This window comes from Thyridium curvatum, assembly GCF_004353045.1.
Source record: "Thyridium curvatum strain D216 chromosome Unknown NODE_73_length_209619_cov_86.844896, whole genome shotgun sequence".
NCBI lineage: Eukaryota > Fungi > Ascomycota > Sordariomycetes > Thyridiales > Thyridiaceae > Thyridium > Thyridium curvatum.
Window position 1 is genome coordinate 80433 of NW_022156828.1, and position 13699 is coordinate 94131.

The 13699-nt window shown below is 58.0% G+C and overlaps 5 protein-coding genes across 5 annotated transcripts; 3 read left to right on the top strand and 2 right to left on the bottom strand.

Moving 5' to 3' along the window:
* Positions 1-1009: 1009 nt before the first annotated feature.
* On the top strand, positions 1010-4159 carry E0L32_009732 (uncharacterized protein; the record flags this gene model as incomplete). The annotated part of the gene is made up of 2 exons (XM_031144727.1): positions 1010-1786; positions 1844-4159. The coding sequence occupies 2 exons, from the start codon at positions 1010-1012 to the stop codon at positions 4157-4159; spliced, it is 3093 nt and encodes a 1030-aa protein (XP_030990503.1).
* Positions 4160-5796: 1637 nt separating this feature from the next.
* E0L32_009733 (uncharacterized protein) lies at positions 5797-7147 on the bottom strand (the record flags this gene model as incomplete). The annotated part of the gene is made up of 3 exons (XM_031144728.1): positions 5797-6258; positions 6334-6999; positions 7070-7147. The coding sequence occupies 3 exons, from the start codon at positions 7145-7147 to the stop codon at positions 5797-5799; spliced, it is 1206 nt and encodes a 401-aa protein (XP_030990504.1).
* Positions 7148-9093: 1946 nt separating this feature from the next.
* On the top strand, positions 9094-9966 carry E0L32_009734 (uncharacterized protein; the record flags this gene model as incomplete). Its single annotated transcript, XM_031144729.1, has 1 exon — positions 9094-9966. The coding sequence occupies one exon, from the start codon at positions 9094-9096 to the stop codon at positions 9964-9966; it is 873 nt and encodes a 290-aa protein (XP_030990505.1).
* Positions 9967-10361: 395 nt separating this feature from the next.
* E0L32_009735 (uncharacterized protein) lies at positions 10362-11350 on the bottom strand (the record flags this gene model as incomplete). Its single annotated transcript, XM_031144731.1, has 3 exons — positions 10362-10858; positions 11038-11273; positions 11328-11350. The coding sequence occupies 3 exons, from the start codon at positions 11348-11350 to the stop codon at positions 10362-10364; spliced, it is 756 nt and encodes a 251-aa protein (XP_030990506.1).
* Positions 11351-12520: 1170 nt separating this feature from the next.
* E0L32_009736 (uncharacterized protein) lies at positions 12521-13033 on the top strand (the record flags this gene model as incomplete). The annotated part of the gene is made up of 1 exon (XM_031144732.1): positions 12521-13033. One exon carries the CDS (start codon positions 12521-12523, stop codon positions 13031-13033), a length of 513 nt encoding a protein of 170 aa, XP_030990507.1.
* Between the last annotated feature and the right edge of the window lie 666 nt (positions 13034-13699).

Genomic DNA, 13699 nt, shown 5'->3' on the forward strand with positions numbered 1-13699 from the left:
GCATACTTTTACTCAGACCGAGGAAGGCCGTGCAAGTTTGGCACCGGTCCACGCACTCTCTCTTTAAACACTCGCTGCCACCCCCAACGAACAACGACCACAAGACTGAGTGGATATTCAACCCGCTTGCTCTCGAAGGGGCTGTGACGATTGTCGATCAGGTGTGCGTGTGTGTGTGTGCCCGCCGTCGATTGTCGATTTGGGGAAGGAGCGCGAGTGCGAGACGAGTTGCTCCAGCTGTTTCTGGCCATCCCCACCCCCGGCATCTGCTGCTGGCGCATCCCGTAACTGGCACTGAGCACTGTTACTGGGCACTGGCACCGCGCCATTCGATCAATCAATCTTGCAGATATTGCCCTCCACCACCCTCTTTGCTGCATGAACCTTCCCGTCTCTTACAGCACAGACGATCCCCTTCTCTGCGACGCGTGCTTGGGCCCGGGGCTACTGCGTGCTCTTTCTGCGCGCCACAGTTTGATCTGGCCGGTTCAGGAGGTCTAGCGAGTCGCTTGCGCTGCTCTGCTTGCCAGCTTGCTCGCATCTGCCAACACCCTCTGCGCAGCACGACAACCCATGAGCAGGATACTCTCCGCACTCCACGGCCGGAACCCGACAGAACGACTTCCCGTGCGTCGTCGATCCTAGTCTGCGGCCGTGAACCAGCGCCCTCGCCGCATCCAATTTATCCTCTGGCCTGCCGAGCGGACGGTGTCTTTGCGGTTAATTGTAACCTGCACATGCACGACATTCTCGATTGTCCTACTCTATCTACCAACTACGACTGGCCCGACGGTTCTCCTGGCGGCACTGTGAGAGGACAGGCCGGTGTGCTATTCGTCCAGCGGCGTCTGCGCCGAGCAGCAGCCTCTAATTGATTCACCTACCTACCTACCTGTCCATCTCTCTCTCACCTCTCGCTTCTGCCACCTCCCGCTCCCGGCCCTCGCTTCTGCAGAAGCAGCGACATCGCGGCGGCACACAGACACCTACGCGGACGGACATGGCCATGATGGAGCCCTCCTCAAGCCGGGCGGGCTCCATGCCGCAGCCCTACCCGCCGCAGCCCCCGTCGCCTACCCTGACCAACCCCGACATGATTTTACCCGAGTACGAGCGGTCCTCCTCCCCCGGCTACGACGACGACCGCTCCCACTCGCCGCTCATGATGTGGAAGAACGCCCATGCCGCCGCCTCGGGCGTCGACCTGCACGCCCTCACCTTCACCGCAGGGCCCATCACCCCGACCACGCCCATCATATACGGCAACGGCACCATGCTGTCCGACATTGGCGAGGTCACCGAGGTCGAGAGCACCGTCGGCAAGCCCTCGCCCCAGCGCCGCGCCGGCCTCGACCGCCAGGCCCTGGCGGACAAGGAGAACATGGCCGACTACCTGGCCCAGCCCGCGCGGGTGCTCGACAGCGTCAAGAGGAGGGCCAAGGAGCAGCAGGCCTCCGTCGAGCGGCTGCGGCGCTCCTCGGGCGACAGCACCAGCACCATCACCACCCAGGACAGGCCGGACCTCTTTGCCGACTTTGACGACTCCATGAGCGTCGGCGACAGCGTGTTCCAGGGCGACGACGAAGAGAGCGTCGCCGAGTCCTACGTCCCGGACTCGCCCGCCCGCGAGCCGCATGCGCCCAGCAGCAGTCTGACGGTTGACGCGCCCTCTCTAAGCGGCGGGAGCAGCGTCAATGGTGGCAGTGGGAACGAAGACCAGCGCTCCGCGGCGGACCTGAGCAAGCGGGCGGAGCAAATCCTCGCTAATGCGAAGAGGAGATTGACGGTATGATTTCGTGGCGCCCTCCCACTTTGTATTGCAAATAAGCTAACGAGTCCACAGACTATGGAAGGCAATCTCACACGCGCGCGGAGCTCTCTGCAAATGTCGTCACCCACGGGCTTCTCCGACGGCTCTACGCCCTCACCCCCGTTCCCTCTCCGCCTCCGCGACCACTCTACCACAGTCTTCGCGCCCGGGCACGCACGCATAGGCAGCGATAATGCCCTGAGACTCGATGCCGCACCCAAAGTCTACACGCAAAGATCGGCGAGTGCGATGGGCGCTGCCGGTGGGTACAGGCCGCCGTTGATCTCATCACAGAGCCTGGGTCAAATACGAGAAGATCTCAACGGGCTGGCGGAGCAGGAGGAGCCTGACTACAGGAGATCGACGGACTCGGCGGGAGACAAGGGCTTGGAGTCGGTCAGTGAAGATGCCGCCGAGCCGGACCTGCTCCGGCCGGAAGCCGAGAACGCCTCGAGGTTGGACACATTCCTGAGCCCAACCTTTGGGTCCTTCAACGAGAAGGGCTTGACAAGGTCTGCCTCTGTGGCTCAGATGCGGGATCTGAAGGACCAGATGAAGGACCTGAAGGGCAAGATTTCGTCTCTGCGGGAGCAGGCGCGCGCAGACAGCATGAAGAGGAGGAGTCTTCAGAGCCTGCGGACGCCGAGCCCATTCACCCACGCCCGGATAGAGCAATGGTACGGGACGGAGCCGCAGTCTGCTCTGACCAAGTCCGTATCCACGCCCAACGACGTGTCAGGCCGGAACCCCTGGAATGGTGAGGTGTCGACCGTGGACGGCGAGAGCGACGGAGAAGGCCAGTCAACTCCCAAGAAGACGAGGTCTTCCTTTGACGAAAACACAGAGGACGACTCGCTGGCGGGCGGCTACGAGAGCCAGGAGAACGGCGTCACGAAGCTGAGCCATCCTTACCACCACCAGCAACAATTCATAGAAACGCCCGTCGTGGATCTCGGCACCGACTCACCACGAAGAGAGCCGGAGACCATACCGGAGGAGGCCGAGAAGGAGGAGGAGGAAGACGTGGACAGCGACATGCGGACGGAGAACGGCGACGACCCGCCGTCGGACGAGAACCAGGACGGCTTCGCCACGGCCGGCACTGACTGGGAGAGCGAGGCGGGCGAGTCCGAGTACCACGACACGTTTCAGCACCCCATCTCTCACGAGGACCGCGAGGACGCCTTTGACTACGAGCACTTTATCCTTCACAGCGCCCTGGGCACGATCAACCAGCAGCGGCTGGCGGGGCGCGGCAGCTTCAGCTCCGAGGACTCGGTCGAGACAACACGCGGGCCTACGTACGGCAAGTCGCGGTCGCGCAGCCGCACCCGCCGGGGCAGCGCCGGCTCCGTCTCGACCGTCGACTCGTTCGCCACGGCCACCGAGGGCCGCGCCTCGCGCTACAGCACCAACCGCTCCAGCTTTGAGACGGCGGCTGCAGCCGCGGACGAGACTGCCGTCATCGACGACTACGTTGTCGAGGAGGACGAGGAAGACCAAGACGGAAGAACCCAGCAGGAACAAAAGCGCGAGCGGCGGCCGGCCACGCCGCCACCCACGGCGCGCCGGGGGGGAAACGCGTTCAGCTCGGCGCCTGCGACGGCCAACACGACGCCCAACAAGCGCCACAGCGCCGAGGAGCAGCGCTCGTCCTCGTCGTCGCACCCGCCCGCCGCGGCGCTCGCCCGGCGGCCCGCCAGCAGCGCGGCGCACACGCTGCACCGGCCCTCGGTCTCGTCGTTCGACTCGACCGGCACGCAGCGCAGCTTCCCGCTCGTCGGCGGCAGCAGCAGCAGCGCGCGCAAGAAGACGTCGTCCAACGGCAGCGGGTCGCCCGTCGCGGCGCGGTCCTCGACGCCGCCGCAGCAGCAGCAGCACGCGTTCGCCTCGTCCTCGTCGTCCTCCGCCGAGGCCGGCGGCGAGGCGGCGATGGGGACGGCCGACCGGCAGCTGCGGAACATCTCCGAGTCGCTCATGCAAGGCCAAGGCGCAGAGGTCGCCTCTGCCGAGCAGCAGCAGCCGCAGCACCAGCACAAGTACTCCATCAGCAGCGCGCGCAGCACCTCGTCCCTGGGCATCGCCGCGCCCGCCGCGCCGGGCACCCCGGCCGCCGTGGGCGCCCTGTCGCGCGAGGACCAGATGCTCGTCGAGCGCGCCGTCGCGGGGCTGGGCAGGTGCGTGCTGGGCCTCACGGAGAGCGGGCGCGCGAGCGCCGAGAGCAGGATGTACCGCCGGCGGATCGACGCCGCGAGGCGCATCCTCGAGGGGCTCGAGCCGCTCGCCGGCGCGCCCGGAGGAGGAGGAGACCACGTGCCGTCGTCTGCTTCGGCGCCGTCGCTGACGTGACGTGAGCATGGAAGGGAGGAGAAGAGGCCTGATGATCAATGATTGTTTTTTGTTTTGTATTTTCGTGGAAAGGGGTAGGTAGGAAGGAGGAGAGTGTCGTGCTCCGTGATGTTGATGGCGTGGACTGGCTCTCCCCCCCCCTTTCTTCTTTCCCTCTTCCCCCCTCCTCATTGCCGTTTACTGTAACGAAAGAAAAGGGGACGAGAGGACGAAAGGGGAAGGAAAAAAAGAATGGATGAGAATGGATCCATCCCCCCTTTTTAGACTCCGACTTTGAACTGACTGTCACGATATACTCTATTTCTGCCTCTTTGATTACCCCTATTGTCTGGTGTTTCACGGCGGATCTTGGCCACTCAGTCAGTCACCACCAATCACCACCACCACCTTTTTTTCTTTTCTTGTTATATTTTTTTTTCTTGGTCACCTACTTTTCTACCACATTGTATTCTCACTTTCTCCGACGAACTTAGAAGGACGCTCTTTTGCTTCTCTCTTTTTTTTTCTATCTCAGAGCGTACTGCGTCTCTTATAAGCTTCGATACCCTACGATTCCACAGAGCTGTACTTCTTCACCCCCTCTCATGATCCATACTCTAGGTAGTTACATATCTTGAGTAATACAATATCTCGAGACAGGAAATGAATTGAACAATCATGGTGTATCCTTCTCTCTTTAACTGGACCACAGAGTGCAAGTGCATTGCGAAGAATCAGATCACTTGGGCCAGATGTCAAACTAGACAGATGAGCGGCAAACACGCGCAAGTCTACCCGGGGGCAGACTCGTCCGCTTTCTTGTATCAATGTGTGGCCATCTATCAGAGAGTTGTATCTGCAGCTAGATAGCAAAACAAAGGTACCTAAGTACATCCCATGCCCCTTTCCTTGCGGCGATCACCCCTTTCGCAAGGGACGAAACTCGCCACCGGCCCAAAAAAGTCTCCCCCATTCCCCCCCTTCCCCGAAGCGTTGAGAGATTTTGTGATGTTGCAAGTATTGTGTGCATCGGCTTCAGAGTTCGGGAAAACAGAGTGTCAAAAAGATGTTGAAGTTCTTTCTTGTAAATCGCTTTCCCAAAGATCAATGTGTGTGTGTTGTGTTGTTGTTAAAACGCCGATGTGTAGATGCTGTGATTTCTTTCCGATGCGTGTGGTATCGCGAGAAGAAAAGTTATGCAGTGAAAAGTGTCTTTCCCATTTTTTGCAACACCCCTCCCAATGCAAGACAATGTCTTTGTTGAAAGACGCCAGCATCCCTCCCCTCCTCTGTAGAGCGCTGGCCTTCCCTGCATGCAATGCCAGGGATGGCCAGGCAAGACTTGAGCGACGCTGTGTCGTCGCTCAGCGAGGCTTCAAGAGGGCTGAGACAGCCCCCCACCCAGACATGTGACAGTGATAAGGAAAAAGAAACCTCGAGAGCAAAAGAAAAAAGAAAATTGGATATATTATTTCTCCCAGAACCAGGATTGTTGAAACCGTACGCCTTTATTCTTTGCCCGTCCGTGATGTGCGGATAAAAATAAAACATGAATCGTGATAGCTTTTTCTCTAACGGTCGTGAGATGTGAGATTACGCGAGGAGAAGTTGAATCTCTCGCTTGGTGTCACCATGAAGGCGTCAGGCCAGGGCGACGCTTAGTACTTGAGGGGCTTGGGCTTCTCCCAGCTGAAGCTCTGGTTGGTACCAAAGTGGCCGTTCTTGGCAGTCTGGAAGTAGATGGGCTTGGCCAGGTCGAGCTCCTTGACAATGACACCGGGGCGCATGTCGAAGTTGGCACGGATGATCTTGACCAGCTCCTCCGAGGTCTTCTCCGAGGTGCCGTAGGTGTCGACAAAGACGGACAGGGGCTCGGCAACACCAATGGCGTACGAGAGCTGGACCAAAGCGCGGCGGGCGAGGCCGGCGGCGACCAGCGACTTGGCGATCCAGCGGCCGAGGTAGGCGGCGGAACGGTCGACCTTGGAGAAGTCCTTGCCGGAGAAGGCACCACCACCGTGGGCACCCCAGCCACCATAGGTGTCGACAATGATCTTGCGGCCAGTCAGACCGGCGTCACCCTGGGGACCACCGATGATGAAGAGGCCAGAAGGTTGGATCTGCAGGCGCAAGAGTTAGTCGTCACATGCCATTAGATCCAGTGAGTAGCGAGACTCGAAACGCTCAAAACTTACGTGGTAGATGGTGTTGTCATCAAGGTACTTGGCGGGGATGACCTTCTTGATGATCTTGTCGAGGATCTCCTTGCGGAGCTGCTCAGTGGTGATGTCCTCGCTGTGCTGGGCAGAAACGACGACGGTGTGGACGCGGACGGGGACAACGGCACCAGAGTCGTGCTTGTACTCAATGGTGACCTGGGTCTTGGTGTCGGGTCGGAGCCAGGCCAGGCTGCCGTCACGGCGGGCGGCCGACATGGCAGCGTTGAGCTTGTGGGCGAGCAGCAGGGTCAGGGGGAACAGCTCGGGGGTCTCGTCGGTGGCATAGCCAAACATGATACCCTGGTCACCAGCACCGAGCTCCTCGAGGGCCTTCTCGTAGTGCAGACCCTGGGCAATGTCGGGAGACTGCTCCTCGATGGCGACGAGCAGGTTGCAGGTCTTGTAGTCAAAACCCTTGGACGAGTCATCGTAGCCAATGTCCTTGATGGCGTTACGGACGACCTTCTGATAGTCGAGCTTGGTCTTGGTGGTGATCTCGCCAAAGACCATGATCATGCCAGTCTTGGTGGCAGTCTCGCAGGCAACCTTGGAGAGGGGGTCCTCAGCCAGGCAGGCGTCCAGGATGGCATCGGAAACCTGGTCGGCAATCTTGTCGGGGTGACCCTCACCGACAGACTCGGACTGCGATGCGGGATTGCCTGTTAGCAGGAAAGACACTAAGCTGTGCCGGGGGCGCGGAACAGTGCCTTACGGTGAACAGGAAGGTTCCCTCGTTGTAGTGGCGCCAGGCAGCCTGGTCGGCGTGGATGGCGTTACCGTTGGAGGCCATTGTGTGATTTGGATGTTGGGGGAGGAGAAAAAGGTATGCGGGAAAAAAATAGCCGATGGAGGGGTGAAGCAATCGATAAGACTGCGGCAATCTGTACTTTTCACGGTCAGAGAAAAACGATGCGTCCTTGAAGTTTTGGGGTTTGCTGCATGTTCAATGGGAAATACCAACCTAGAATGAAGCAGACGGACGGATACCGACGACAATGAGGGGAAGACGAGAGATGGAGAGAGTAGAGAGAGGGATAGAGGAGAGGAAGAGAAAAGGAAGAGAGAGAGAGAGTGGAAGGAGACAGCTGTCGGAATGCGGGTGGGAGAAGTAGTCAGATTTATTAGTGGGACGGGGATTGTTTGGAGTGACAACCTAAGATTAGGGACTGAGACAAAAGAAGACAGAAGTCGACGCTGCAATGTGTCGTCGCCCTTCGGGAAGATGTAGGCGTGCTCTACCTGACCTACTTACTCCGTATTTCCTAGGTACTACCTACCTAGGCACTATTCTCTTGCTGGCTTGCTTGGCTTGGTCTCGTTCATTTCTTACTGCATTCAACTACTAAGGTACCTAGGTGCTTGTATCTACTGCCGTTAGTTGGATGAGATGCGCTTCCATTTGCTTTGCTCTGTCCGGGGAGGTAAGCTGAGGCGCAAGGGGGGATTTTCCCATTCTTTGCTAAGGAGGTACATGTATCCCTGTCCTATTGAGGTACCTAGGTAGGTTTCTCTTGGTGGGATGGGATTCAATGGAAGGTGTGCTCGGAGAGTTAATATTGTTCTTCTTTCCCTTTCTATCTACCTCTTTCCTTCTCGGGCGCAGGGGGTGTCAGACGGCGACATAATTGCCAGGAAGGCACGAAGTACATGAGCAGAGCAGCAGCGATTAGAGTGCGTGCATATATGCCCACGGACATCAATGCATGTCAACTTCGACCGTAAGTATGGCGCAATATTGCTCTCCTCTCTCTACAGAGTAGATTTTTTTTTCTTTTCGCTCGAGGTTCGGAAGTCGGGATCAACGGTCGGTACCGACTACGCACTCCGTCCGGGCTCTCGACGTGGGGAGCATGTAGATGCTACCTTGAGGGACTCGGCTTTGCTGCCGTTGTGTTCCCATGCTGCATGTGCACGTTTTTCATCCCCCCATTTGCTTTCGATGGATGGGGAAATGACAGAGGATACCAGCCAGTGAGCCAATCCAGGTTTTTTTTTTGCCTGGCTTTTTGCTCACCGCCGTCCAGTAATAATGGCTGCGTGCGCGTGATGGAGGGGTTGTAGGTCTTTTTTTTTCTGCCGGTTGAGTCCAGCACTACCAAAAACACTGGGTGTGAAAAAGCGGTACACGCCCCCGCGCCTGGAGGGATTCCAGGGATCCCAGGGATCCTCCCCTGGCGCCAGCCTATCGAACCGGTCAATGCTGCACTGGCACCATGCCTCACCCGGTAAGCCCGGCCCACTAGCGGGGCAGCAGAATTCGTCCCCTCTTCGGCTGTTGTTTCGTCTCTCCATGCTGGCCTTGATATCTTTGATCCGGTCAGCTTCCTGCAAGAGGCACAGGTTTGAGGGTACTCGTACAAGGTAACGCGTTTGGCCTATACCCGCTTTTGGCTTCAAGCTTATCTTTTTATCTTATCGATAATTGATAAAGGAAGTTCAAAGTGATGTCCAGTTCCCCACCCTGACAAACACCATCATCGAAAATCTGCATGTGTTGCGACACAGCTCTTTCACTTTCAAGCTTGACCCTTCTCAAACAAAAGTCGGCGCATTGCACACATAACATCTCAGCATTCTACGCCGGGTCGGCAGATACCTAGCCCGACATGAGCAAGTTCGGGGTCATGGTCATGGGCCCAGCAGGGGCGGGCAAGGTGAGCTCCTCCCTCTCTCCTCAAGATCATCGTCGCATTCTCGACCGTGACACCACTGGATATGGATATGTCCTAACAAAACATGGGCGCCCGCCCGGCCCAGTCCACCTTTTGCGCCTCCCTCATCACCCACCTCAACCTCAACCGGCGCTCCGCCTTCTACGTCAACCTGGACCCCGCCGCCGAGACGTTCGAGCACCAGCCCGACCTCGACATCAAGGACCTCATCTCCCTCGAGGACGTCATGGAGGAGATGGGCCTCGGCCCCAACGGCGGCCTCATCTACTGCTTCGAGTTCCTCATGGAGAACCTCGACTTCCTGACCGAGTCCCTCGACTCGCTGACGGAGGAGTACCTCATCATCTTCGACATGCCCGGCCAGATCGAGCTCTACACCCACGTGCCCATCCTGCCCGCCCTCGTCAAGTTCCTGACCCAGGCCGGCTCCCTCGACATCCGCCTCTGCGCCGCCTACCTGCTCGAGGCCACCTTCGTCGTCGACCGCGCCAAGTTCTTCGCCGGCACCCTGAGCGCCATGAGCGCCATGATCATGCTCGAGATCCCCCACCTCAACGTGCTGTCCAAGATGGACCTCGTCAAGGGCCAGGTCAAGCGCAAAGATCTCAAGAAGTTCCTGACCCCGGACGTCGCCCTGCTCGACGACGACCCGGCCGAGGTGGCGAGGCGCAGGGCCGAGGGCGACGAGGTCGGCGACGACGACATGACCGACCCGCAGCAGCGGGAGGCCATCATGAAGGGTTCCAGCTTCAGGAGGCTGAACCGGGCCGTGGCCGGTCTGATTGAGAGCTTCAGCATGGTCAGCTACCTCAAGCTCGACTCGTCGGACGAGGAGAGCGTCGGCGCCATCCTGAGCTATATCGACGACTGCATCCAGTACCACGAGGCCCAGGAGCCGAGGGAGTTGAAGGACGAGGAGTTTGAGGAACAAGAGTAAAAAAGGGAGGCGGTGTTGTGCTGGTGTCTTGCATTTGGGACGATTTGTCTTGTATTCTGAAAAGCTGGTCGGTCGGTCAGGTGTAGGTGGATACCTCCCTGCGGCACATAGTTTGCATAGCGTCGGCGTTGGGTCGGATTAGATGGTGGCCCCCTGAAACAGGAACGATGAATCTGAATTCTCTCCGGGTACGATGCGCGTATGCCTTCGGGCCAATGTTGTGTGTGTGGTGATCTGCCCAATGTGCGGAATCCAAGACCGTAGAACAACAGACAGACCACAACATCTCTCTGTATCTCTTTTTCCTCTCTTGGTCTCCCACACTCTCATTCCCATCTCCAAAAAAAACAAACAAAAAACTACAACCACCAACTGTGGCGCTCCCACCTCTCCTTCTACCTCTGCCTCCTCGCGCCGGCGCCGGCGCCGGCCTGCGCGACCCGCTGCGTCTGCGCCTCGTACCGCCTGTACTCGGCCATCCACACCTCGCCGATGGCCGCCGCGTAGCCCGCGACCTTGCCGCCGGCGACCACGACGTCGCGCACGCTCTCCTCGAGCCCTCTCCTCCAGACGACCGCCCCGAGCGCGACGACCCCGGCCCAGAAAGCCATGCGCAGCGCGAGGCGGACGCCCCAGGCCACGACGCGGCGCACGTAGAGCAGCACCTGCAGCGCGGCGGCGAGGGCGACGAGCAGGGCCGCCAGCACGACGAGGTCCGGGCTGTCGTGCAGGGCGCGGGCGAGGCGGTCCGCCACGGGGGAGAGGAAGGGGTAGGCGGCGTTGAAGAGGCGGGCCAGGAGGTGCATCGCCTTGCGCTTCAGGACCTGGACGTAGGCGTGCGGGTGGAGGACGTGCTCGTGGAGGAGCTGCGGGAGCGGGTCGGGGAGGAAGCCTGTTGTTTTGTGTGCGAGATGGGGTCAGCGAAAGTGGGAAGGGCGGTGCAGGAGAGGTGTGGGGAGGAGAGTGTCGAGACTTGTTGTTTTTGTTTGGATCTATGGAGCGGGGAGATGTTGCTGTGGAGGGAGGGAGGTGAGGGAGGGAGAGAGGTTATTGCGTTGCATGTGGACGTACCTGGGAGATATTCGAGCATCCACTGGTCGGCGACGTCCATGATGCTGGTTATATGCGTCTTCTTGAGTGCGAGATGTTTTGCAGCGGTCGTTTGCGGCGACGATAATTGGTCGGTACGGCGTGGAGGTGGTTTTGGGGGGAGAGGCACGATGGAAGCTTGGGGCACGCACGTCACTTTTTCTTCCCTCTCCTGGGCGCGTGCACAGCGCGTGTATTGTACGTGGGCAATGGGCGGTCTGGACCTTAGTCAGGTGGGGTTCACACGGTGCCGCCAGCACAATCAGACTTACACCACGGCCAAGAACACCAACATGGTGAACTGGGAGTCAAGGGGTGGTAGAAATACAAGGCACTCGGACGAATGCGAGACCTCTCCTCGCTCCAAGTCATACATGTTTGACTATCGAGTAACTAGATGTTGTCCATCTATTTGATCGTGCAACTTGATATGCAGCTACCTATTGATCTCAGAGGTCTTGATAGACGACAAAGGAGAAGAGGAGGGCTGTCGAGTAGCCTCAAACTCTTAGAAAAGCTAAAACCAGTAGAATAGAGCTAAAATGAACCATGTTTTCAAGATTGGAAGGAAAGAAGCTTCTGGGGGAGATTACTTGAGAGCAGCAATGCATTCAAACACCTGTCGCTTGGCAAGCACACGACTTTAAATATCACACTTACAACCATACCACCAAAGCAATGGCTAAAGCATCCAGTGAACCCTAGATTGAAATAGTTGGTAAAAAGGAGAAGAAGGTCTTATCCTCGAGGTTCTCCTTAGATCTTCATTGAGCCTCACCTTCTAAATTTGGACTCAACCCGCCCTCTCCTCTCACGGGACACGAGCATGCCCAATCGCTTCACAACTCATCTCACCACCATAGCACGAAGAAGGCAGACGGCCATCTGCGCCGGAACCTCGCCTAAAAGCTCCAGACGCAAGGTAGGAATGAGGTGCACACCCAGATCGAGCTGCGAGTGTGTCTGGGGGAACCTCTTTCTCTGCTGCCCTGCCGTGTTGGGCCGCGTGTGCAGCCGAAAGTACCGAGCAAATGGATTAGCGTTCTGGTCGACGATATGCCACGATATGAAGAAACAGGTGCGATCTCACCCTCGGCAGCATGAGATGTTCGGACGTCCGACGAGCAGCAATTTGTGAGCTCACCGGACTCGGCCTGGATAAATACGACAGCTAATTTCTGCAGTCTTGGTCGCGGTGCTGAGCTCCCTGGATAAATACATCTGCTGGAGCTTCACTCGAAGCTTCACGTAAGACGAGGCTTCCAGGATCGGACTCAGGAAGGGGAAGGGAAGAAAAGAATTGGATATAAAAGAGGACGAGTAGCGACTGCCATAGCTCGTTCGAGATGTCGGGAGATCCTCATCTCAAGGTAATTGACAAGTCTGTGAACAACAGACAGAGAGAGAGAGAAAGAAAGAAGCGACAATAATTAGCAATCACAACCTCTACCGCCCAACTCCAAAGATGAAGTTCGCCACGGCCCTCCTCGCGCTCGCCAGCTCGGCGCTGGCCGCGCCGCCGACGCCCCTCGCCGGCCGCGAGGACAAGGAGTGCATGACGCGCGCCGAGGCGGCCGACATGGTCGAGATCTACCGCAAGCTCATCGCCGAGTACAAGGCCGAGGACTGCGAGAAGTACTGCGCGGCCGACTTTGTCGACAACTCGGACAGCATCAACTCGTTCCTCGACCAGCCGCTGGGGGGCCCGACGTTCGCGACCAAGGAGATCTTCATGGAGGCGCAGCTGAGCAACCCACCCTTCCCCGTCGTCGTCGACTCCATCGCCGCCGTCGACTGCGACGTCGTCGCCCTGCGCTGGCACGCCACCTTTGGCGAGGCCATGAAGCCGAGCAAGGGCATCACCATCCTCACCAACACCAAGGAGGCCGGCTACTGGCAGATCAAGGTCATCGACGTCGAGTTCAACTCGCTGACCTGGCTGCTCGACATGGGCGGCAACTACACCTGGGACGGGTGAATGGGCATAGAGAAGGGGGGGGAGAGAGAGAGAGGCAGATCAGCCAGGGGAAGGGGGTTCTGACATGACAGGGAGAGGGTGTGAATGAGAGTCGTGTAGTCAGTCTGTGGTGAGCTAGGCACTTTATAACTAGGACTCAATATCAAACAGTTCTGAAGAATCCCTTTTGCCCCTGAGCATGCTGAGAGAGACATATCCTCCACGGTATCACGATAGCGAAGGAAAAGGGGGCCAAAAAAAAAAAATAAAACGCGAAAAAAGGCAAAAAGAACAAAAAGCTCACCAGGAGTCGAACTCCTGGCTACGAAAAACCCCTTTCGAGGTTTTTCTTTGACTCGAACACGAGACCAGCCACATTAATGTTTTGTGGTGTCCTCCACCGTGAGGGTAGGATGGCGTGCTATTTATTAAATGGAATCCACGTTATCGTGGTCATGAACCATTGCACCATCCCACCCCCTATGGAAACCAGGTACTCTATTGAGAATGATAAGGGGCTGTTGCTCTTGGTTGGGTTGGGGTGGGAGGGAGGTGAGGTGAAGGTAGGTGATTCATAGGGTGGGTGCCTGGGAGAAAAGGGGAAGCCGAACCATAAAGGGGCAGACGTCCCCCCCTCTCCCTCTCCTCTTCTTCTACGCCAGGTCATCGTTGCAAAACATTCACTCG